The sequence below is a fragment of the Mercenaria mercenaria genome, chromosome 7 (genome assembly GCF_021730395.1).
Source record: "Mercenaria mercenaria strain notata chromosome 7, MADL_Memer_1, whole genome shotgun sequence".
Classification (NCBI taxonomy): Eukaryota; Metazoa; Mollusca; class Bivalvia; order Venerida; family Veneridae; genus Mercenaria; species Mercenaria mercenaria.
In genome coordinates, this window is record NC_069367.1 from 57,836,477 (window position 1) to 57,861,984 (window position 25,508).

The 25,508-nt window shown below is 34.1% G+C and overlaps 2 protein-coding genes across 2 annotated transcripts in view; one reads left to right on the plus strand and one right to left on the minus strand.

Moving 5' to 3' along the window:
* LOC123555804 (FMR1-interacting protein NUFIP1-like) overlaps positions 1–2,726 on the plus strand; it is a 29,765-nt gene extending 27,039 nt beyond the window's left edge. The window contains exons 10-11 of the mRNA XM_053548486.1: positions 1,423–1,592; positions 2,607–2,726. Of these exons, the coding sequence (XP_053404461.1) occupies positions 1,423–1,592; positions 2,607–2,717 (281 nt within the window). The 3' untranslated portion in view covers positions 2,718–2,726. The remainder of the gene's footprint in view (positions 1–1,422; positions 1,593–2,606) is intronic.
* A 4,356-nt stretch (positions 2,727–7,082) lies between these two features.
* On the minus strand, positions 7,083–24,558 carry LOC123554094 (uncharacterized). The gene is made up of 5 exons (XM_045344000.2): positions 24,310–24,558; positions 20,078–20,225; positions 10,114–10,261; positions 9,344–9,459; positions 7,083–8,761 (listed from the first exon to the last, which is right to left on the minus strand). The coding sequence occupies exons 2-5, from the start codon at positions 20,210–20,212 to the stop codon at positions 7,445–7,447; spliced, it is 1,716 nt and encodes a 571-aa protein (XP_045199935.2). The 5' UTR covers positions 20,213–20,225; positions 24,310–24,558; the 3' UTR covers positions 7,083–7,444.
* Positions 24,559–25,508: the final 950 nt, after the last annotated feature.

Below are 25,508 nucleotides of genomic sequence, written 5' to 3' on the forward strand. Positions count from 1 at the left end.
CAGGGGAATGGGAGTATGTGTCATACAATGTTTACATCATTCTTATTTAGTCTTTTTGTGATTTTGGTAAAATGATACCTAGACCATGGAAAATATTTGTTACTGTAATCTCATTTAGAGTGCTTCACTTTCAATATTCATGATGATAAGAATACCCTGTGATAGGGAATTTAAGTAATTTTGTGGACAGCATATCTTTACATGGCATGGAAATTTACAAAAAACTGTAATTATATTTAAATAGTGTTATTCAGAATCATTGTGATGTCCCATCTACAGTTACCATATTATACAGTATTGATATATCAAGTACCAGACCTCTAGAAGCTTCCCATACTTTGGTTACATAGAAATCTGGTTACCTGACTACCTGCTGCTGAAAGTAGATTACACCCAAACAAACAATATATGCAATTAGAGTTTTCGTGAAGACTTGAAATCTGCAAAATCAGGTCCTCATTAAATAGTCTATCTGGCAGTAATGTAGTAGGGTAGAGTACAAGGGTGCACTTATACTTCCTTGCTATTGAGCTAGCTTTTATAGCGACGTGGTAGAGTGTCCGCCTTGAGTGTGAGAGGTCCCGGGTTCGATTCCCGGTCAGGCTTGAAGTATTTTCAGCCTGTTACATTTGGCACCCAACGTAAACAACTCACGAGTAGATATGAATGGACACCTTGGAACGTCCCACAGAGGTTCAAACTCCTGGAATTCGAGGACGAATTCTAAAATGGAGGGGGTGTATGTAGTAGGGTAGAGTACAAGGGTGCACTTATACTTCCTTGCTATTGAGCTAGCTTTTATAGCGACGTGGTAGAGTGTCCGCCTTGAGTGTGAGAGGTCCCGGGTTCGATTCCCAGTCAGGCTTGAAGTATTTTCAGCCTGTTACAGTAATAATGAAAATAAAATAAAAATGAAATAAGAATACCTTGTAATAGGGAATTTATACTGCTATAGGAAATTCAGTATTCATCTGTATCATACCAAACTTGTTATCAGATTTACCAGTTTTACAGTATTTACTTTATAATCCTGTTGTGGAACAAATTAAAGTTTTCAGATTTTCTTTTCAAGTTGTTGTAGAGTTTTAAGGTACTTCTTTCACTTCTATTGAATATCATCATTTTTGTTTAAAAATTGGGGGTGTATATTTATGCACATGCATATTAAGTTCAGAAAATTTTGTGTATATGAAAAGCCTTTAAATAATTTTTTAATGAACAACTAAATAGATTCTCACTTAAGTTTGTCAGAAACACGGTCTATATGACACAGTCCTTCTCAGATGAGTAACTTGGGCATCTTGTTGTAAAATCTTGAATGAATATTCTAATCATATATCAATATATAACTTTGCATATTATGCTGAAATGTTCTTGTATTGTTACAGTCTGATGGACAGATTTTTTTTTTCATTTCAACAGTACCTGTTAAAAAGACTAGCGACGAACCTAAATGTGAGTCCAAAGAAGTGAAGGAAGAACAAAACAATAATGATAACAAGAAACCACGCCACAGAAACAGAGCCAGACAGAAGAAAAACAAAGACAAATGGAATCCACCTGCTAAAATAGACAAATCTTTACTGGAAAAGGTAATAAACCCTTACCCTACTAAATTTCTATAACGAACTTGTCCATCTTTCAATTTGGACAGTACCATTAACTGTTAAAGGGGATGCTTACCAAAAAAGTACTGACTGAATGGCGAACAGTGCAGATCTTGATCAGACTGCATGGATGTGCAGGCTGATCATGATCTATACTGGTCACATAGGCAGAATCAATCGTGTTCAGCATGATAAGGGTTAAACAGACAAATCTTTGTTGGAAATAGTTAAACTCTTTATTGTAAAAATGAGAAATAGATGAACCTGTATTGGAAAATGTGAAAGAAATTGATACTTACTGGAAAAAGTATCCTGGCATCATTACAGAAGAATAGTAAAAATTAGAAAAGTTTGTACTGAAGTAGGTAAATAGTGATCTCTTAGGGGAAATAGGTAAAACCTTTCTAGGGTAAAGATCAAACTGGTGTTTACTCAATACTGTAAAAAGTGAATAGCCACTTGTGTACTGGAACAGGTAAAAGTGGATGAAAAGTTAGTAGAAAAGATACAAAAAAAGAATTTTTACAGGAATAAGTCAGTGTGTCATAAATAGACAAATATGTACTTGTAAAAGGTAAACTTGTAGATAAACCTGTAACTTGAAAGGTATACAATACTGAAAAAAAGTGAACAGATAAATAATTTCAGGAAATAGACATTTCTAACGTAAACGTAAATCGGAAACGGATTACTGAATCCGTAAATGTTATTTGCAAATAATGGTCTAAGGGAGATACTATTGCATTACTATTGGATGAAATTGTCTCCCATAGACCACAAATTAGCCTAAAATTTTACGGATTCAGTATTCTGTTTCGTAATTACGTTTACGTTAGAAAGGTCTAATAATAGCTTACATAACTTTACTTGTAAAATGTAAATATTGACATTTTTTGCTTGAATCAGGGAATAGATGAATCTTTTGAAAACTTTAGAATAATTTGCTTGGATGGAAAATGTTAAATTTTCCTCTCACAACTGTTACATTTTTATTTACAGCTACTTGCCAAGGAAATCCGTCAAGAAAGGAACAAAATAATGCAATGTGTTCATTATATTGTGAAAAACAATTTCTTTGAGAATTCACAAAATACAGAAAACAAAACATGACTATGTTTACTTTTATTTGTATATGCTCTTTTTTTCTTTATTAAAAAAACTATTTTGTTATCACATTGTCCATCATCTTTGAACTCCCAGGTAGGAAAGTGAATATGACTTTCAAACTTTATATGGTTAGTGAATACCACATGAGGAGGATTCATACCAGTTTTTGGGTCAGTTGCTTAAGGTGAAAGTCATGGGAGCTATGACTTTACTTTCATTAATCAGTCACTCTCAGGACTTGAGTTAGAAATAAAACTCGTGGCTTCCAAATTTTACACAATGACAAGAGTAGCACTTGAGGTACCTATCAGTTTTATGGGTTATTGGTTCCAAGGTCACAGGGACCCAGATTAATATTTTCATTGTTAATGTGTCTCTTTATATATTTTACTAGTATCCCCTGCATAAGAAATCACTGGCAGGGGATATGGCAGTCTTTCAGAATGTGCTCTAATTCATGTACTAGCTAGATGTTTGCATACAACTCTTGATTTTAATGCCAGTTCTACTACATGGGCCAATCCTGCTTGCAAAGGTGTATGAGGAATGTTGAAAAAATGCAATCAATCTAAGTCTTGGCATTTGTTCACCTTTCAAGTTAGATAAAAATTGGAGCAAAATTGTAAAAGATTGACATTTTAGTTGTATACCAAAACAAAAATATGGAAACTAAGAAATTCATTATGTTGTGAAGATTCTATAAAATGCATGGATAGGTTTTAGAAAAGTGAATTGTTATTTTTTTGGCCATTTTCAAATTGAAATGGGGAAATGATTAATATGTCAAAGAAAAGTCAGAATTATGAGACCTGGTATGTGAACTTATTCTACAAATATATTGTTTGTTTTACCTTTATGTCTGTACTGGTTCAGTACAGGGGATTGGATGGGTGGGACAAGGTGATTCCTGTAAAGCGCCCCCAACTGAGTTAGTAGACCAAGAACCATAACTCTAACCTGCTAAAACTCGAATGTTCCGGTAAATCTGGAAACTAGAAACTTGTCAACCATTAAGTGTCATGTAGATGTATGAAATAGTGGCGTCATTTTGCCTTTTGGTGATACATTATTTTAAAAATCACAATTCACTATGTGTGGGTTAGTCGCTTTAAACGCTTTTAGGGCATGTCAACCTCACACCCAATTTTCAACAAGTTAAGACAAGACTGTGTAAATGAAATAACTTCCCGCTGAGAAAGGCTCTAACATTAGTGACAAAATACCAGATTTTATGAAGTAAAATATATAATTATGGTCAATCAAACTTATAATTGCACCCAATATACTGAACAGCTTGTCTGAAGTCCGAGCACCAAAGTCTTAACAAAGGCTGCAAGACAAAAATCGTTTCCCTTCGTTCGTTTTTAGGATTTAGGAGAAAAGCGTCATGGAGTCTTACACTTTATTAGTCCTCGCACCATCAAATAGGAACTGTAGAGGAATCAATCGCCAAATATGCACTGTCCTTTACTAGTTTCGCATTTATTCCCTTTCGATAAACTTAAATATTTTACAAATACTTGATTAAAATAAGCCTTACAGTATGTTATATTATGCTGTATTAATCAGATAATATACCGTATTATGATAAACATGTTCAAAGGCGCTTTACATAGCACAAAGGCAGTCATTCGGTGCGCCAAATTCATCCTCTACTAGTACAGATAAAGAACGATCTGAGAAGAAGGGCAGAGTGAGACCAGAATAGAGAGAGAGATACTTTTAGATACAGGTTTCTAATCTTTGTTTAATTTTCCGACGTTTAAAAAAAAGTATATGGGGTGTGCAAGACCAAGATATTATATAAGTACAGACGAGCTGTAAAGCTTTCCATAGTTTATGTTATCGGTAACCCTGTTGTAATAACTTTTTGGTAATATGAGATTTCTAGATTCCTTTCATTAAAATCCTGTAACTTTGAATAAACCTTGCAAAAAGAATAAGTTGTGAAATATACATGTATGCACCATATGATGTTGCCCGAGGGACATCCCTGACTATTTCAAAATTGAAATCGACTCTTATTTTTCTAAATTACTATTCACAGGGGTGAAAAGTAAGTACAAAAATGACGCTTCTAGATCTGAAGTATTGGTAAGTTGTAATTCTATTGGAAAATTATGTTTCACCATTTCTGAAAATTATAGGTTGTCCATATGTGAAATAAGAAGGTACCTCGAGGTTCCATTAAAACTTCAGTAATGTCAGTTTCTTATTTCACAAACTGAGCAAGAAATCTCGTTCATAACAGTACTTTAATGCCAAATTCAATAAATATGTTGTCTAACAGAAACCGTAGCGCTCAACAACCATAAGGTGTATTTGTAGTTACTATTAGAAAAATGCAGTTTCATTGCATACCAGATAATTAACGTTTTCTCTTGCAAATGTCTCGCTTAAAGCTAGAATTGGTATAAAGAGTAGAAAAATCGTAAGTAATTATAGGCGAACATTTGTCGTGTTTGTTTAATAGCTTCTCCAGAATTCTTCATGGACCAAAACAGATTAACATCCGTGTTCTCAGATACCTTAGAGCAATACCTCTGCACATGTTTTTTTTATTGCAGTTAAGAAGTCAAAAGAAAAGAAATATTTTTGTAGTGCATTGGGTTGAATTTGCCATGAATCGAGCTTTATATTTGGTTTGGTTTACTTAGTTATGGATAGCCGACACATGCGGCAACTGTCGTATGGACACACATCTGGTTTTGTCCATTTGATTTCCGCTGCTGACATGGAAAATGTATATTTTCTTTCGGGAAGACTTGTAATAATATACACTATTGCCAGCACAAACTGACTGCTGAAAAAAAAAACGTACACATCCCGCTGCTATTGGTACATGGATTCCCTACAATCCGCTGTTTGAGCAGAAGTATAATACACTTGCAAAACACATGCACTAGGACTGAAAGAGGTATTGCATTCCACAATACGTTTTAGGTGTGGTGTTATTATTAAATTGTATGTGCGAGATACAGCTTTCGCTTAGAGGACACCCTTGTAACACAAAATAGGGCATAGTCCTACATTGTTTATGTCAGGTTGATCCTAAAAGAAGCATATTATTATGATATTTTTTCCTTCTGTTTTAGCTTTAAACACTTATTTATTTATTTATTTTTAATGCAGTGTATACATTTTGATTATTGTAAATGTTTGGTATTGTATAATTTATTACTGTATAATGGACTTATTTGCCAAATAAAACTGTCGGTTCACGTGTGCTGCATATACCTTCGAGTCATAAAAAGCAAATTTACTGCAAAATGTAATGCTACGCAATTCATCGTGTTCCCCTTGTTTTCGGACTTAAACAAAATTACCTAACGGCGTTAGAATAGTAATTATATTTATATATATTTTATAATAGGCAATTCCCTTGCGATAGTGTTGCCGCTTGTTCTTTTTGATAAACAAAGCCCACGGAACTATATTCACACGTTTGTTCTGCTAATGCACAGAAATAACAAGCATATCGTCAAGGTGCAAAATGTGTAGAACGCCACACAGTAAAATGGATTCTGCTGCAAAATAGGAAAAATAGCTTATAATCCTTTACAGCTTTATCCCCGAGTATTGACTTTAATCATATGTAGTCATGTTTTAGAAGCCCGTTATACAAAGGCATTCGATAAAGATAACTTTCCGCTCAGCTTGTTTTAGCAGCAACACAGAGGTATTTAATCAAATAAATGTTTGTCAGAAAACAGAAGCAAGGTTTTGTTTTATAAATGAGCTTTGTTCACTTGTCTTCTATAGAAATATGAAAACTACGTAACTAGTTGAGACATGTGTACCTTCCATTTCCCATTACATAAGGAGGAAACAATATGTTTATACATTTTTGTTTGGTTTAACTTCGCACCGACACAATGATAGGTCATATGACGACTTTCCAGCTTTGATGGTGGATGAAGACCCAGGTACCCCTCCGTGCATTATTTCATCAGGGGCGGTCACCCGGGTAGAACCACCAGCTTTCCGTAAGTCAGATGGATGGCTTCCTCACTGGCACCAGAGCAGAAAGAAAATGCCACTGTACATGTTATAACCTATGAACTATTAAGACACGATGGACGATAAATTACTACTTGTTAAATATGCATAGTACCCATTTATCGAACTGAAATGGGTTAGTGCAGTTCCCGTTCATGACCATAGTTCTCATAGTATACCTAGGGGTAGGGTATAATCTGTACAGTGGCATTTTCTTTCTGGTATGCCTGGTGCCAGTGGGCTTCCTCACATGAGATTTCAACGCCCCGAGTGAGGCTCGTACCCAAATCGGTGAGGGGCAAGTGATTTTAATTCGGCGGTTTCTACTCAAAGATATATGGTTAAGAAAGAAATTTGCAAAAAAAAAAACTGTTTTCTTAATAATTTATTTTTGAAAATGTTCAAATTATCACAGTTAATGAATATCACAAACATATGCTAAAATGCAATAGAATAGAAATAAATGCAACTGTTTGACGTCTAACTATTCTTCACCATATGGGCACTTCCTAATGCAAATGGTTCAGCACTATTAAGAGCTTGCCTTATATACCGGGGTAAAAACAATTTTTACTGCCATCGAAACGAAAGCATTATCCTTTGTATTTTGCACATGCGAACCTGACGAAAATTACACGAAAACTTTGCACATAAGGAAAAACGCCACAGAGTGAAAATGCATAAATTTCGTTTAAGTGGTCTCCTAACTAGTCTTGTGTAACGTAGACATTTTATGTCCGAACATGTGAAGGCTTCCCTAGTTTCCCGTGCATCAATTTCAGACCACCAAGCCCATGTCCCATATGTCCTAATTTGTCTTGTGCACCTATACTTCTGTTTTCAAATTTTAACTGCTGTGTGTGCAAGGGCTCTTGCATAGCAGCATTTGGAGAACTCCACATGCCTTTTTGATAAACGTTCTGTTTTGGTTTAGGGCGTTTCGGTGATTGTGATGGAGATACACGCACATCAGACGCTTGGTACAAAACTTTCCCGCCAAGGGGCGGTAACAGTGTATTTCTTCTACTTTTTGTTTCGTATTTATCCAACTCGCTATCATCATCGTCTGTGTGCATTCCAGGAGTAAATCTGTGCTGTTCCGGACTCATTAAGTCTTTGTGCACATGTCGATGAGTGGCTGATTTTATATGTGCCTTTGATGATTCTAGTTCGACGATCTTTGCTTTTAATTTCGCTACCTCACCTTCATAGTGTTTAATTCTGGTGTCTTTAACTCTGCTTTCGTGTTTCACGTCATTCAGCTGTTTCCGCATAACCGACATCATGGCATTTTGCCAGACTGTTCCCGCTTGTTTCATTTTCCTCTGATTTACATTGGTTTCCACTTCTTTATTTAAATTTTGAATTGTTTCTTGTTGACCTTCTATTATATGGCTGTGTTTCTGAAGTTGCTCCTTCATTGTCATCATATCCTCGTCAGTCTTCACTGCAAAATCTCTATACGCATTTAATAAACTCTTGTCTTGCTCTTTAGAATGTCCAAGATGTGCTAGAATATAATTTCGTTCATGAAGTAGTTTATCGTACTGTTTCTCTATCTCTAGCAGCAAGCTATACTTTTCTGTCAATTTCTTGAAGTCTTCCTCGACAAAACTGAACTTAAACTCCATTAATGCCATTTGGTCCCGTTCTGAATTTCTTTGTGGTATATGCAGTATTTCCTTGATTTTTGTATCAATGTGCTGTAAAACTTTTTCGCATTGTTCTTTCTTTTCCTGCAATTTTCTCAGGGCATTTTCGTTAGCATTGTTGTACTTAATCTGTACACCGAAGTCGGACCTAAATTTGTCTTCAGTTTCCTTCAGTTTTGAACTGACGTATCCTAACTGAGACTTTAACTCTTTAATTTCATTTCTCGATTGTGTAAGTTTTTTCTCTAACTCGGATATTTCTTCATTTTTCCGTTTTTCTTTGTCTTCATAGCCAAACGCATCTTCCAACTGTCTTTGTTTGGCATCGATTGCTTTGTCTTTCTCTTTAGCTATGGCCTCCTTACTCCAAAGACCTTTTAGGATCGATTCTTTGACCTGTAAATCAGACAAAGGTGTAAATACAAAATAACTGTATGCTAGAACAGAATTTCACTGCGCATAGCCTTTATCATGTGAGACCTACATTTATATAATCTTCATTATTATGAGGGAGTGTAGTATTTAGAAGAAGAAGAAGACCTTGAGTTATTCTAATAAGGTAGTCATTTTGGTAGGGTTTCAATTCAATTAAATCATGATAAAGAGCACTGTGTTATCGATATGCACTTTGCGTAATCGACCGCATAAATACGTGTTAATTACGCTGTGTGCCATTTAAACACTCAAATACCTTTTCAAATTGTGAATAATTATCATACAAAGCAGTTTTATAGCTTTTATAAAAGAAATTTATTTTTAGGCGCATAAGACTCAAATATTTATAAATATATATATATGCGAGCTTGTTTCTGTTATGATTTTTTTTAAAATACAAATTCTGTCTTAAACAATGCTGGTCATTTTCTTTTAAAGAAATTAAAAAAAAAAAAAATTCAAAGGATTCTAGGCCCTGCGAAATATGCTTTTTAGCTGAATTCAGAGAATTTTATGGCAAAGAAACATAATGGTTTCACGTACCTTTTCGTGGACAAAATATTCGAGGACTCGTTTATCAGCATCTTTAAGATGTTTGTCCAACGCAGGAATTCTTTTATAAATTTCTTTGAGATCTGAAATGTCTGTATTGGCATTTTCTGAAATTGAAAGTTAAGAAATAAAATTTAATTATCCCCGTATCAGTGTATTTAATACAATGCGTTATCTTTTGGTGAAGCAGTTTTTCTGTTCATCGTGATAAGTCCATTGAAACGTCCTTGCAGTGTATGCGTGTTCTAATAGTACATGGGAAACATTTTTTTTTGTGCTGAGTTTCTTTAGCGAAATCGCAATCTCTTTTAGTTATTACTTTTAGCTCTGTCACCGGTACCGTGCCGTTCGCCGTATATTGCCTGTCACAACATGACATGCCGGTTTCATTTAACACAACCTTCGTAGCGTTATGTAAAATATTTTATGATGATGAAATCAGCTGAGTATCTTTTATTTGAAGTAGGCGTAGCTACTCTTCATTTATCTACATTTTCACAGAAAAAAAAAACACGAAAAATGCAACTTTCACTTAGCCTGCAAATCAATAAAAACTAGTTAGTCAATTTGGCAATAGACTTCGCACCAAAGTTATCTCTTTTTCAATTTCTTAAATACTTTGATTTAATTAGACATCAGTCAGACGGTATGGAAAAAAGACGTGATCAAATGCATTGTTCAACCTATATTCATAAAAATGAGAAAAGCAACAAAACACACGAAAAAGAAGTTTACAGAAAGGATAAATAGTAAGTAATTACCTTCATCTCGGAGGAAGTCGGCAATGAACGGATGTCCATTTAACAGTAAGAAATTACAGAACTTTTCGAAGACTCCAGATCCTTTGAGAGGTAAAACGTCCAGGAGCTTTGCTAATATCTTCCTACTGTTGTTGCCGCCTTTGATGTTCTGGAAAAAAAACAACATTGAAGTTTATAGCTAACTTAGTTACCCTCTTTAACTTGAATACGTTTTCTCTCCCATGCTTCATTTTGTCTGCGTGCTTATAGCGTTACCACATTATATACCGTGTCAAAGATATCCACAAAAAATTAAAAGCTGTCTTTATTAAACCCTGTGAATATTGCAATTTCCGCTACTACCTTTCGCTCATTGTACTAACGAATTTCTAGAATCGTTATTTTCTATACCTTCCTGAAATGTATTCTGATTAACATTTTTTACTCGTGTGAATTCTTCAAATATCTCATTTCTGTTGTATTTGCTGCATATCTGTTTATTTTGGTTTTCTGTTTACAAGATGAATATATACGTACATTATTTAAAGACAATGCAAGAATTAATTGCAGCTACGATGTCCATAGGTGTTTAGGCGTAAAAAAAATGTTTGTTTCCGGTATCCCGACCTACCCTAAATTTTTTGCCCGACCCTAAATGTTTTTATGGCCTTGGAGAACATTTTCTTCAAAAAACTGCACTTTATATGCTTTAAACATGGTCAGTTATGTTATAAATCAACTTACTGATGCTCTAGAGGCATAACCCCCCTATCTGTATTCATTTTTTGACACAAAAATAATTTCCGAAAAGTCTCCCTTAATTAAAAAAAATCAAAAAAAAAAGTTTTTTACGACCTACCCACCCTAATTTTTTTTGAGCATGTTACCGGAAACAAAGAAATTTTTTTAGGCCTTAGTGATTTAAATGTATTCACTTAAGAGATATTTCAGGAGAGTTTATACAAAGTTCTGCCCAGTGTGTTTGTACTTCATATGTATTGTCAGTCTGTGTGTGGACTTTATACGTATTGTCAGTCTGTGATTGTACTTTATATATATTGTCAGTCTGTGTGTGAACTTTATATGTATTGTTAGTCTGTGATTGTACTTTAAATATATTGTCAGTTTGTGTGTGTATTGTCAGTCTGTGTTTGTACTTTAAATATATTGTCAGTTTGTGTGCGTACTTTATGATATGTTATATATTGTCAGTCTGTGTGTGAACTTTCTATGTATTGAAGTCTGCTTTTGTACTTTTTATGTATTGTCAGTTTGTGTTTGTACCTTACATATATTGCCAGTCAGTGATGGTACTTTCTATGTATTATATTGTCAATTTGTGTTAAATATGAATGTAAATTAGGCGTAAAAATGTTTGTTCTCGGTAACATGCTAAAAAAATTGGGTAGGTAGGTCAGTATTTTTTTTTATTAAGTGGGTCTTTTCGGAAATTATTTTTGTTTTAAAAAATGAATACAAATAAGTGGGTTATGCCTTACGAGCATCAGTAAGTTGATTTCTAACATCTCTGACCATGTTTAAAGCATAAAAAGTGCAGGTTTTCAACTTTTTGTTAAAAAGTTGTAAAAAATTCTTTAAGGCCATAAAAACATTTAGGGTCAAGCAAAACATTTAGGGTAGGTCGGGATACCGGAAACAACGCCTTAATAGTGTTTTAAACTAATAGTATTATTGTTGAATATTATATAAAATTTAGCCTATATAAAAAGCATTTCTCGTTAATTAATCAATTGTATAAATACGTTGCAAGCTAATGGCGACTTCTCTAAGTCGTTTACAATGTCTAACTTCCTTAAATCGTGTAGTGTGACGGTATATTCCGGATATTATATCATGTCGGCTGCGGTTTTAATAGCGCTGTAAACATTTGCAGATTGATATCAGGAAGATGTGATATGCACGCGAGCTTTGTAATATCAGTTATTAAATCACTGCACTAAACTATTGTTTATAGGAGTTTTAACAGATTATGAAAAATATCTTTAATCAATAAGAATTTATTAAACTTGACATGGCATGGAAAATCATTTGCTTTATTTTGATATTCAAAAAGTTCTTTGCAAAATAATCTAATCGATTCTTATCGAGATTTAGCTGGAACAACTGATACGTATTAGACCTTCCTGGATTTAGGTAGAATATATTCACAAAACAATCGTATAGTCTACAAACATATTTGGAAGCTCATGAAAGTACGAAATAACTTCGACGTTTTTTACTGTCGTTTTCTTTTTTCTCTATCAAATATTCGGGTTTTCACCATCGTGCATGGTTTCTGCTTTAAAGTTTATTCTATTATACGTTTTAAAGCTGTTATGGTCCTACCGGTACACTGTATTTGTTTTTATGAAGATGCATGTAATGTAAACCGTTAAAACATATAAAATTTTAATTAAATTTCGCACTCATGCAAATTCAATTCCTGTGACCATGACAAAATGATAAATACTAACTTTAAATAATAAATCACCTTACAATAGTATTATTTACAATTGATCCCGGACCTGTGTGCTATTTATTGACTAAGATCATTAATTTTCACAAACGTCGAATTTAATTTATCCCAACTGATAAGGATTTATGTCTTACGCAGGTTTTGTATTTCATCTTACATATAATACGCTTAGCTTTAAGAAAAAAAATAGTATCGTCTATACTATTTTTATGTTTCGCGCTGGAAGGGTGCGGGCAGTAAGTATTAATGTTGTTTTAATGATGTGCATATTCATTTTTAAAAATGGTATTCAAAAGTAGACATCTTTATCAATAAAAATACGGTGTTAAATGAATAATTATGCAGATTTCTGTTAATGCGCAAATAAGTCAGTCATTAAGGAATAAATGGCTAAATGTAATTAGTATATATCAATTTGCTTTGCTCGATTGTAATGAAAGCCATATTAAAACTTCTAATCCGTCTCGATTGTGATGAAAGCTAAATTTTACTTTCGAATCCGTTTACTTAGAGAGAAAATAATACAATGTCATTTGAGAAGCTGTGGCCGAAACCCAGCCAGGCTTGAACCTCCGGGCTGGGTGACAGACACCTAAATCACTAAACCAACAGTCTGTTTATCAATCAAGTTTCATGCCATCCGATTTATAAGAGCTGGATTTTGAAAACAGCTGTAAGCTTATTCGATTCCCTTTCCAGTTTACTTCTTAGATAGAAACAAACCTTAACACTTACTAGTATAGGGTTTTGAACAAGTGCATACCTTTAACGGGTTCTTACACTCATCCTCATTATCTAATGGCCGACGCCTTATCCATTTCACCTAAGCTTCTCTTAGTACATCATGTGTCATGAATACTTCAGTGTTCAAAATTATAAAACTGGAGACCAGTCTCAAAATTCCAGCATTTGATTGGCTGTTTCTGGGTAAACATTAAAACAGACCAATCACAAAGATGTATTGAAGGACTGGTTTCCAAACTAAATTTTATAACCTTACCATATGGAATCGACTAAATAACTTACACGTTTGCATCTGATATAGGGATATTGAAATGAGTATAGGGGAAGAGAGAACATGTATAAATAACGATTTCCAGGAGACAAAATGTAACATTTAGTAGGCTACGAAATAAGAACGAGGGCCACTACCGTAGTGACTACGTACAGTCCAATCTGTGTATAAAAGCAGAGAGGGCAAAATTGACTGTTGTTTTCTAGTGGTCTTTATTCCTCGACGGGAAGATATTATGCGATAGGAATTTTATATGAAAATCTACGATAAAGTCCGAAAATCTCGGCTATGGAGAAAAGAAACTTGATTAAAAGGTTCCCGCCAAGGAATACATTCTTTGCATTGGGCCAGCAGTTGAGCTTAATTATAATATGAAGACACACTCTAAAGAATAAATTCTCTGCGTTGGACCAGCTGCAATGCTTTATCGTCATCTGAAGATCTATCTTTCAAGAATAAAGTCTCTTTGCTGGACCACTGGCGCCAGATCAGAAAGAAAATGCCTCTGTACATGTTATACCCTACCCCTAGGTATTCTATAAGAACCATGGTCATGAACGGGAAAATATACTAACCCATTTCAATCGCGTATTTCATACCTAAAACACGCAGTTCAGTAAATGTGTACTACTGATATTAAACAAGCGATAATTTATCTTCCATCGTGCACCAGTCACATTGTCTCAATATTCCATATTGCAGAGATGCTCCATATATTTTATGCTTTAGTCAACGTTACAGAAAAAACTTGCGTGAACTCCCCTAATGAACATCCGGTCTGGAGGTCACGGCAGTGTGCACATGTTAAGCGAAATGTAAACAAACAAAAAACAGAATGTAATATATTCACAGTTTTACGTTAAGACTCGAAATGATGAATGAAATTCATCTTGTATATGATTTTGAAGTTGAAATCATACATTGGTATACATCTATTATGTTTATTTAATTCATTTTGCACATTTAGGCTGCATAACATTTTAGCGTACACGTGTAGTAAAATGACGACTGACATACATTTTCACATCAGCCAATCAGAGTGTGTCTGTAATCTAGACCGGAACTTCACCAGGGAAGTTCAAGCAAGTTTTATGTGTACCTTTGAAAAAACTGCTAACTACACGTTGTTTTTCTAAGATAAGAAGTATTGAAGAAATGTGGCCGGTACACAACGGAAGATAAATTACCACTTGTTTAATATCAATAGTACACATTTACTGCACTGCGTGTTTTAGGTATGAAATACGCGATTGAAATGGGTTAGTATATTTTCCCGTTCACAACCATGGTTCTTATAGAATACCTAGGGGTAGGGTATAACATGTACAGAGGCATTTTCTTTCTGATCTGGCGCCAGTGTGCTGGACCAGCTACTCTGCCTATACTGTGTCCTATCTGTCTCTGCCTCTTTGATCGGCGGTATATGACCATTTTGTGTCGATTCGCCGTAAAACCAAACTCACTCACTCTGCCTCTTTGTCTCTCTCTGGTGGGGCTCAAACTCTGGAGGCGAACGCTCTACCATTGAGCGATCATGGCACACGATTCCACTTTCAGTGAAGTAATTTTGTCTAATGGTAGAGCGTCCGTCTCCAGTGCGGAAGATTGCGATTCGATCCCCGATCGCGTACCAAGGATGTGACTGAAATTGGTACCACTTGCTCCCTTAAAATGCACGGCATTATGCGGACAGAACAGACTCTTCTCTCAAACTCGTAATCTCGCATGAATAAATAGTGGAGATATCTAGATTGATAGAATTTATTTCAGGATTCATTTTAAATTAATTAGTGTAACAAAACAGTATTTTTGTATTAGATATAGGACCCGATATACTATTTTCGTGGTGAATATACATGTAAAGGTGAGGAACCGTCCGAAAAGTAGTATGAGCGAGGTAAACTCGAGCACATCCTCATATCATACAATACAATTACATTTGAACGAACTTTCTAAAAGTTTAAAACTTGTTAAAGTAGGCCTAACTATTTTCACGAAATTAATTCGAAAACGGACCACATACTAGCTTTTCACAGAGCTAAGCTTTTCCCGAATATAGTAGCCTATATACAGGCATTATTAGTATTTATCACAGTGTTCACTTTGCATTGAGTTGAACAACATACATTGTGCGAACATGTTCAAATGTCAGCAATACCAAATTGGTATGTTGAACACATATTCACACAGAAGAAACGGTTAGTTACACGGACTGATAATTTGTTTAATTATCCCCACTCGTTTTGAAATTTATACTTTGAAGACCGGGTCGAATCGTAACATAATAATATAGCATATAACAAATGCTGTGTTTCTTATGCCTGGCCAAAGTAAAAAAAATGTATGTCCAATTTTGTTCTAATAAGAAAGAAATGCTATTTTGTTTGGAAGTAAATTATTCCGAATAATTCAGTATATACTTGTATATGCATGTCTTTTGAACGGTATTGCTCTAAGAAGTATGAAATTTCAAAATAAAAATCCACTCGAACCACATTTAATCTTCCTTAACTACCAATCAATGTGAAATTTAAGTTAGGTATAATGATTTCATATTTATCCAAACATAAATACACGAGGGCTCTTACAAATGCAAATATTACCTGTATGAATGAGCAAAGTTGGATTATTGAAAAACAATAATATTTTATTTTGCCTTTGTTGTAAATAGTATAATACAAACTATTAACAGGCTTTCCAAATTTCACCAAGTTTATTGTTGTAGGCCAAGGGTATTGTATGGAATCGATACGGAACTTTCAACCATCTAGAATTAATCATTGCGTCGAATAAAAAGTGTCATTATGTGCATTAAAACTTAATTGGAATTTTAACTAGACAATCATTACATTATACTTTAAATGGATTTCTTATCAAGGTTTCAACCTCATTCAAATTGAATGTGAAATGTAGAATTAAGTAAGATAGAATATGGCGCTGGATTTATTGTTTATTTTAAGAATAAATAGTTGAACACTTAACTACCATTTACTTTGATTATTTTCCCACTGTCGTTCAAATAGTCTTTACAACTTCGGTATTCATTTTCACGCTTCCAATATTTGTTTAATGTACGGTCAGTTCCTGTATTAGTTCCGTTGACTAAAAATCTTTAATTGTACCGAAGTGAACAAATTAATCAAACACACTCCCGTATGCGGGTTAGTATTGGCAAGTAATAGTTTAGATATTTTCCGCAAATACGAGCATGCAATATAAAAGAATTCCGCCGCAGAGGTTCTTTGGTAGTACGCTGCAGTAAGGAACCAGGGGTTGTGTGGTCAACCCCTGCTAGATTAGTAACAGTAAACAGTCTTTCGGACGTGACATAATAAAGGTCCAATGTAGGGGTGCTATAGGGGTGGCATGTAAAAGAACTAGAGACAGAAGCTTCTTGGATAGGTGCAATTACAATATCTTGCACAAAGCCAAAAACTTAAAACTCTGGTAGAGTCGGCCATACGGGAAAACTGAAGGCGACTGCAGGGGTATGTGGGTGGAGTGTTGGTGGATGATGTATGGGAGGAGAGTGGCGTGATGTTTAAAAAGGAAAAAAATGAGGAAATCAGGGAGAGACCTCTGTAATCATAAACATTGGCCATACCTTCATAAAAGGACTACAAAAGCATTTTCGAGACCAGATAATTTCATTTACTTCAAAAACAAACAAACCTCACATTTAAGTACAAACAATACTTAAAAACCGTTTTAACCTACAAAGCGCTTCTGTACGTTTACAAATCAGCTTAAATTCAAGAGCTCTTGAGAAGTTCAATTTCTTTTAAAGTCTATTTAATGGTAATGTTTATTAAAAATTGTAAGATCTCGGCTATTGCCCATATACAGTGGTAAACAGGCCACTGTACAAAATATTTCAGATAATTTTAAAAAAACGTATCTGTATGACGATACGTGTTGTTGTTATGATGATAAGAACGAAACAATCTCCGGTACAAAATGACAATCCTTAATTCGCATTGAAGCAGTTTCCAGTCTTCATTGGTCAACTTCAAAATGGTTTACTACAGCCGATTTTAAAGCATAATGTGAAAAGCAATATCTACCTGCTTTTTCCAACATAGCAGTTTTTAACTTTTCATACCAGTCTTTCGTAGATTTTAAACCGTATTCAGTAGTATTATTAAAGATGTTGTGTTCAATACCGCTAAGCACAATGGAATGTTAACTTTTCATACCAGAAAAGACAAATCATAAGTATGTTTTGTTTTTACTAAAATAATACTAGTACATTTTGCTAAGTGCTGACACTGCATGTCAAGCAGGTTTGATATATAATTGAAATACAGCTTAGTTTAAATGGTCAGGTTTCACATTTCTTTCATAGCTTAACAGTAATAGAATAAAGCAAAGTACATAACAGTCAATGTAAAAAGTTTGTTCTTAGAGTGCAAGCAAAATCTGCACTTAAAAACGTACGAATGTCTTATTCAAACAGTATATGTTATACGAAACGAATTCCCTAATGGGTTGACGAATTGAACGAAATGAAAACGTTCACACTGAAACAAAATGTTTATATTTAATGCTTTTACTTTTTTCTTTGGCCTAAAAAAAGGGTATCACCAGTCATTTACATCTAACATAGTAACTGTAACTTTTTCCCATGTCAATTTCCAAATTATGGTTTATAATGCATGAAAGAACTAAATATTTTTTTCTCTCTCTCAAGTAAATAATGGCTGCCAATTACCCGATTATGTTACAGTAAAAGTACTTTAATCTTAAAGCGCTTTGGATTATGAAAAATTACCGCCAGATTGTCTGGCTCGTCACAATAGAATAAAATATGAAATAATGACCAAAGGTCAATAGCTATTATATATATTCATACACATTCCTGTTTAATTTTGCAACAATGCATATTTTAATAATTTAACATATTGTTATAATACCGGAATATATATAAACTGGTATTATGGTAAATAAATAGTAAATTAATAATTCTTTTTTAAGTCATACTGCATAATTTTTGTTGCGTTAAGTTTTAAATTATATGCATTTTATGCCAGCCTATTTATGAACTCGCGGGTACCTGATAAGTATAACACTACTTTTTACTCAAAGGAAATATTTCAGCTCAAATGCCGAGACTCACATTGAAGGTTGCAATCAGAATTATAAAGGGTTTGGTGTTTAGGTCATGGACTCGGATCCTGCTTTGGTCACAACCATAAGCCATCACTATCAGAATTGTAAAATTGATTCGTTAAGCTTCCAAAGTTTGTACAAGTTCCAGTGTCTTAAGTTAGTCAAGTTAAAACATCATCATCAGAAAGTAATTATGGTAAATGTAAGCCTAGTTGTTGAATCAATGACTGACATTTATGCTATACCAATACAGTTATTGTATTGCTGCTAATCTGAAACTGAAGTCATCTTGCAGACAAAATTTATAGACAATCGTTACGAGACAGCCTAGTTATACGCGCTAACATAATTAACTCGTGTAATCGTATAATAAGCATAGTTTCCTACCATAAATTAATAGGTCACTGTTTTGCTGACATATATATCAACGGCCATGCACATGACAAATAGGAATATTTGAGCACACATATCATATGGCATCATGGACTGAACATCGGAATTTCTCTGTACTATACAAATGTTTGCTTTATGACCGTGATATTAAATATATGTTGTCCACTTCATGGAAAACACAGACTTCAACGTTTTAAATATTAGTTTTGAGACCCTTCCCAGAATGAAGAGATGCCATTGAGACCCATCCCAGAATACAGCCATGTCACTAAGACCCATCCCAGAATGCATCGATACAGTTTCGTTTCTTCCCAGAATGCATGTCACTGGAAATTAAGAGAATGCGCTCATAATCTTCTATTCAGATGCGTTTTAAACCAGTCTCTAAACTTGGGTTCATAACCTTGGAAACTTTACTTGTGGATAAATAAGTACTGGAGTTATATGATGAAGTGCGGTTGCAGCCCAAGCTGGGATCGAGCCCATACATTTAGGTTATTCTGTGGACCGTTTTGAGTATATCTTACATTAGATTTAAGTTTGTAATTTATCTCTAAAGGATTACTTAAGACTGATGTTTCTTCAATGGAAAGCTTCAAGACTAGAACGACTAATGACGCATTATTGTTTTACATGTACAGTATAAATTAAAATTGTGAGTTCAGTAAAACTTATGCCACTTTTGAACAGAGATGACAAGTACGTTAACACCAATAGCTGCAGTTTTATTTAGTTATGTGCAGTGTGTATTTTAACCTGCTGGCAAAGACGATCTGTTTCGTGTCTAGAGACGGAGTTTCATTTTTATCTTTAACATTTCAGTAAACATGTATGTTAAAATATGTGACAAAACCGGCCTATAAACAGGTTTGGTTGAATTCAATAATGATATTGAAATTGTTTCACCTCATCTATCAAACAGTAGTATTGATAGACCAGATAGATAAATGGAATGACGATAATGTTAAAGGAGAGATAAACGCCTAATTTACCTGTATGTCCTTAAGAAAGCTGTCCGTGATAATACCCTGGGCCAAAAGTTTATTAGCCACATCGTCCGTCCATGGTACATTCTTGATAAGGAAATTTCGGTGCTGGTGCAGAATTTCTCTCTGCTTGTTGTTCATAGTTCAATGGTTTCTACAAATAAATAAGCTAATCGTTTTAGCCGTGGCAAGAGGGTGAACCCTACCTGACACGATGAAAGCGCCAACCACTTTTGTTGCGATTCCCCCAAACCCCGAAAGAGGATTGTCAAAAAAAAAAAAAAAAAAAAAAAACACAAAAAAAAACAACAAAACACTTAGATATGCAGGATACCAGTTGTATTTCACATGTATTAATAACAAACAAAAATGAGCGTACACCTATTTCATAAAGTAACCTCGTTTTCCAACAATGACTGCAAGCATTGGTCGAGAGGACTAAGACGCTTTCCTACGGAGGTAAGGCCCCTTGTTCAAATCCGGGCTACTCCCATTGTGGTGTGTCCTTGGGGAAGGCACTTTACCACGATTGCCTCAGTCGACCCAGCTGTAAATGGGTACCCGCAAAAAGGTATAATTAGTTTTAACTGTTGTTAAGATAGGGTCGCTCAAAAAGCTCTACAGAGCTTATGTTAATTGTTTCACAAAGCGACGGTAAATAAAATTTACCTTTACCTTTACCTTTAGCTTTAATCAAGTTAACAAAACATTTGCATGGTTCATTATTTTTTAGGTGGAGAATACACTTCATATTTCATTATCATGTGAAAATAGAATCAATCAAGGAGTTTGTAATCTGTAAAGAAAGCTATATATTTATATTTAAAAGAACACGATTTTCCCCAGTGCACAGTTAGAAAAAGAGCAAAATAGTTTTAGAAGTAGAGAAAGTTATGATAAGGTTTTAGCTTTCAGTTTGATCCGCTTTACGCGATGTTTCTTGTATTTGTAAAATGTATCTTGATAAATTTACAAAAGTCCCTACTTGCATTAAAATATACACTATATTATGCAAAAACCTTTGCTTTGCATTCTAATTGTTTCACGAAATTACCGTGAGATTAACTAGTTAAACACAATTGATTACATCCTATAAATATATCCGTGTATATGTGCTTTTAAGACTTATTCTTAAAAGTTCTTCAAACCCGCAAGTCCCTGCAAAATCATACGTACAGATTTCACATACCACCGCATTGTGCATTAAAAACTTGAATGTTTTAAATATGTAAGACCCAATTCTTTATCATCCGAAATGCTCGGTATTTGTTTCTCCGTCAAACTAATGATATATGAAGTTTAATAACACAAGTTCAAACAGCAAAAACGTAACACAAAATAAATAAATTCATCGTGAATTGTCCAAATATCTATTTCAAAACGAATAAACTACCTGTTTAATCAAATAAAGATATCTGATCCCTTCACTTGAAGACGCATCTCACATCATAGCCAGCCAAAGAAAATCCATTTTAATGATTTTTATCTCTAAAATAGTTTCATTTAAAAACTCTTCACAAAAAAAATATTTGAAACACTATCGGTTATTATCGGTTACCATAAAGTTAATTCCAACCAGTACAGATCAACGACACATTTGAAGTCATAAATGACCTCAACTCGCACCGAAGAATCGATTTGGCAGCGACAAGCTTATGTTTCTTATTTATAGAAGTATCAGGCCAGATCGAAGGTCTTTCTAATAATAAAACTATTAATTCTTTATAAATCCTGGCCAATTATTTGTAATGATATTATAGGCGAGCGCTCGTAGCTTTTTGTTTATTAATTGAGGTACAACTGTATATTGGAGCGGTATTGTATTTCGATAATAGTCATATAGATCTATTTCATTTTTTAATAGTGCATGCCGGACACACCCGTGGGAGAGGTTAGATGGGTATACAAAATATGAACTCCGAATTATTCACTGTAAATTAGAAAATCAGCATACTAGTTAACTTTTGCTGCTCGGCTAAACTGGAAAGTCCAATTTTTTTTACATATTCAAGTGATAAACAGACAAAAATGTAAGATGCATACATTTTTATGAAAACAATTTAGTTCTTTTCAATACAGAGTCAGAATAAATAGAGGGAAGGGTGTAACTAATCGGGAAAATGGTCTGATCTTCGATATATAAAAACTGTTCGATGTCACAAATAATATCAAATTTTATAACTATGATTCTAATGCTTATATTTTAGCTCTGTCAAGAGATTTAACGTATCAATGTTTACCAGTAATATGTGCATTTATAAGTGATATATATCTGGCTTATAAGTGCAAAACATTTTCCTTAAAATTCTGTGAGTATTTAAACCAATCAAATTGCACAAATGTTAAAGTTAAAATCCAATCAGTCATTGCTGTTGTGTACAAAACCAAAACTGCAACTTAATTGTAAGGTCTAAAATAACATTAGACGCATTTGCTTGTCTCTATAGAGTAGAAAATTTTAATCAACATCATTGTGACTTTTACTTCGATGGACATGATAAATTGTCTCCGTGAAAGTAATTGATGTTATAGTCTTATAATTTCATGCAGTAATAATTTATAATTTTGCAATTACGTCTGAAGCTGATAAAAGCATTGCTTATTTTTCTGAAAGTCCAGCAAATTTTAAAAGGAGCGTTCAACTAGAAATAATGTTACAGAAAACTGTAAGTACTATAATCCGAAGACCAGAAAACAGAAAATTATATGTATAATCCGCAGACCAAATATCAAAGCGACAATATGTATATGCCGTAGACCGGCAGATATCAAGACGGTTATTGGTTTAACCCGTTGGCCAGATATCAAAACGAGTATATGTATCACCCATAGACCAGATATCAAAACGATTATTGGTTTAACCCATAGATCAGATATCAAAACGAGCATATGTATCACCCATAGACCAGATATCAAAACGATTATTGGTTTAACCCATAGACCAGATATCAAAACGATTATGAGTATTACCCATAGACCAGATATCAAAACATGTATGTATTTAACCCGCAGTCCAGATATCAAACAAACCCGTAGTCTAAGACTAGATGACATAAAATTATGTGTACAACTTATACACCAGCTGTCAAAACAAATATGTGTATAAACCGTAAAGACAGGTTACCCGTCCTAATAGTTGCTGGCATGTAATTTAATGTCAGTCACCTATAAGTCATGTTTTTCAAATACTGCACATATATGAACCAGTTGTTCGAATAATTCTTGTAACTGTTTCTCCAGCTACATGTGGAAATTTACTATGCTATAAATACAATGTCTGTATCAGCTTATGCTTTTTAATATTCGAGGGCGTTCGCCACCTTCAATGCCAAGAGATTTTGTGCTAAGACACCTTGTTTCATTTAGACTGTTTAAAACCTCTTAAGGGTTGACAGCTAATAATGTACACTGAAATATATATACCTCAAGCATTAAACCAATTATTAACTCTTAACCGGTGAACTACTGTAATGTGCTCAAGGTATTGAAATAAAAGGTCAAGAAAAAAACAGTAGACAGAATAATGCTCCTATCTGTTACCAACAATTCGATCTTAAAGTTCGCGTACTTGAATATTGAAAAGAATATATGACATTACCGTGGTTACTTATTACATGTTTTTATAAATTTACAGCATATTATTACATTCATAGCTCAACATATGACAACATGGACAGTTACAATAAACTTACTCAAACAATGACCATGTTCATGTATACGCCGGCCTCCAGCACGGTGATTACGTGGGCATTCCATATATACAAATGCCATATGGGTAAAGATATTTTTATGAGTTAAACCGTATTCTGTACCATTCTCGCACAAATATAATGGCACTTCTGTCCCCATATTTGGCGTGCCACATGCTTGCGGGTAAATAAAGCCCTTCTATCACACTCATTAGCAGGTAGCTCCTCAGTATATATACCCTCCATTAGACAGTTACTTCCCCGTATATAGATCACACGTTTGTTGCTTTCTCGAGCAAGAGAGAGTTATATACGTTGTAAGTTTAACAGAGCAGTAACTGCTGAGTGCCAGCATCCTTGAACATAACTGTTCAGTTATCTAATATACTCGCAACATTTTTAATGATTATATATCTAGTGCCTAGAAAGGTTTGTTATTACAAATAACAAAAAAAAAAACTGCTTCCTGAAGTAATAAATTAGCCATTGTTTTGCTACAGTCAAAACATAATATATTTAGTTTGATTAAAGATCTTTTAAAACACTTACCTTTCTGTTTTAAAATACAACACGCCTCTTAAACTTGCCACTGTACAAAATTTATCATTATCTCCTGGTATTTAATAGGTTTGAGATCAGTTTAAAACTGTATCGCTGATTGAAGTCTACTGTCAAAATAATTGTGATCGATATCTTATCTATTTGAAACACTTAAATACCTCCTAGATCGTCAGAATATTTCATCCTGATATTAGATTTAATATTTCTGATTTTATATACAGTCTGCCACCAATATAAAAACAAGGCCTGATTGTGAAAGATAAAAGATATCGCGTCATTTAAGTTTTGAAGGCTTGGTTTAAAGTATTTTTATCGATAAACATGCGTCTTTAATTACATTACTTGGAGTCACAATGTACTCAGACATCTCACATACCGTACTATTTACAAAGTATAATACTTATTTGAGCAAATATATTTACTAGTTTAATATTAGGATTATATTTGCCATTAAAAGTGGCAATAACTGGTTTTGACACCGTCAAAAGAAGGAAGAAATGACTACTGTATGATGACGTATGCTCAGCACGGTGAGTGTACAGTAAATAAAGGGTTAGGAGCTGTAGGCGCGGAAGCGTGTCTCGGACAATAGTCATACCTTAATGGCATTTATTAAGAGAGGAAGGAAAACAAGAAAATACACTTATAATGCCTTGTTTTTCATTTTAATTGAAGTACACAAAACAGAAAGGTGTTTTACCTGTAAAAGAGTGTCAAAACATCTTGAAGACATGAATTGTGCGCAATAGTATTTAGATGTTAAAGCAATGCATCCACGATTGGCAATGTTTAGAATCGGATGTATAGAAACATGTTGTCCTAAAATATGATTAACATTTCTCCAATCAACAGCCAAACTCCAGATATTGTTTTTTTTAAATAACAAATATAAATGTTAAACAAAACAAGTGAAATACTGTTTAAAGAATAATGAAAAGAAAGTAAAAGAAAAAATCTTGCTGGGCCTGAACTCACGGTATGTGAGTGCAGATAAGAGTAAAAAGGCTGATTTTTGGTATTTCAAGGGCCATAATTCCGAAGTGCCTGAGTCGATTTGGCTTGTTATCAAACTTGGCCGAGGACTTATAGTCAAACACATTTTGATCAAGTTTGGTGAAGATCATATGAGAAATGTTTGGTTTAGAGTGCAGACAAGCTGAATGGTTTTTGGTGCATGTTTGAGAAAG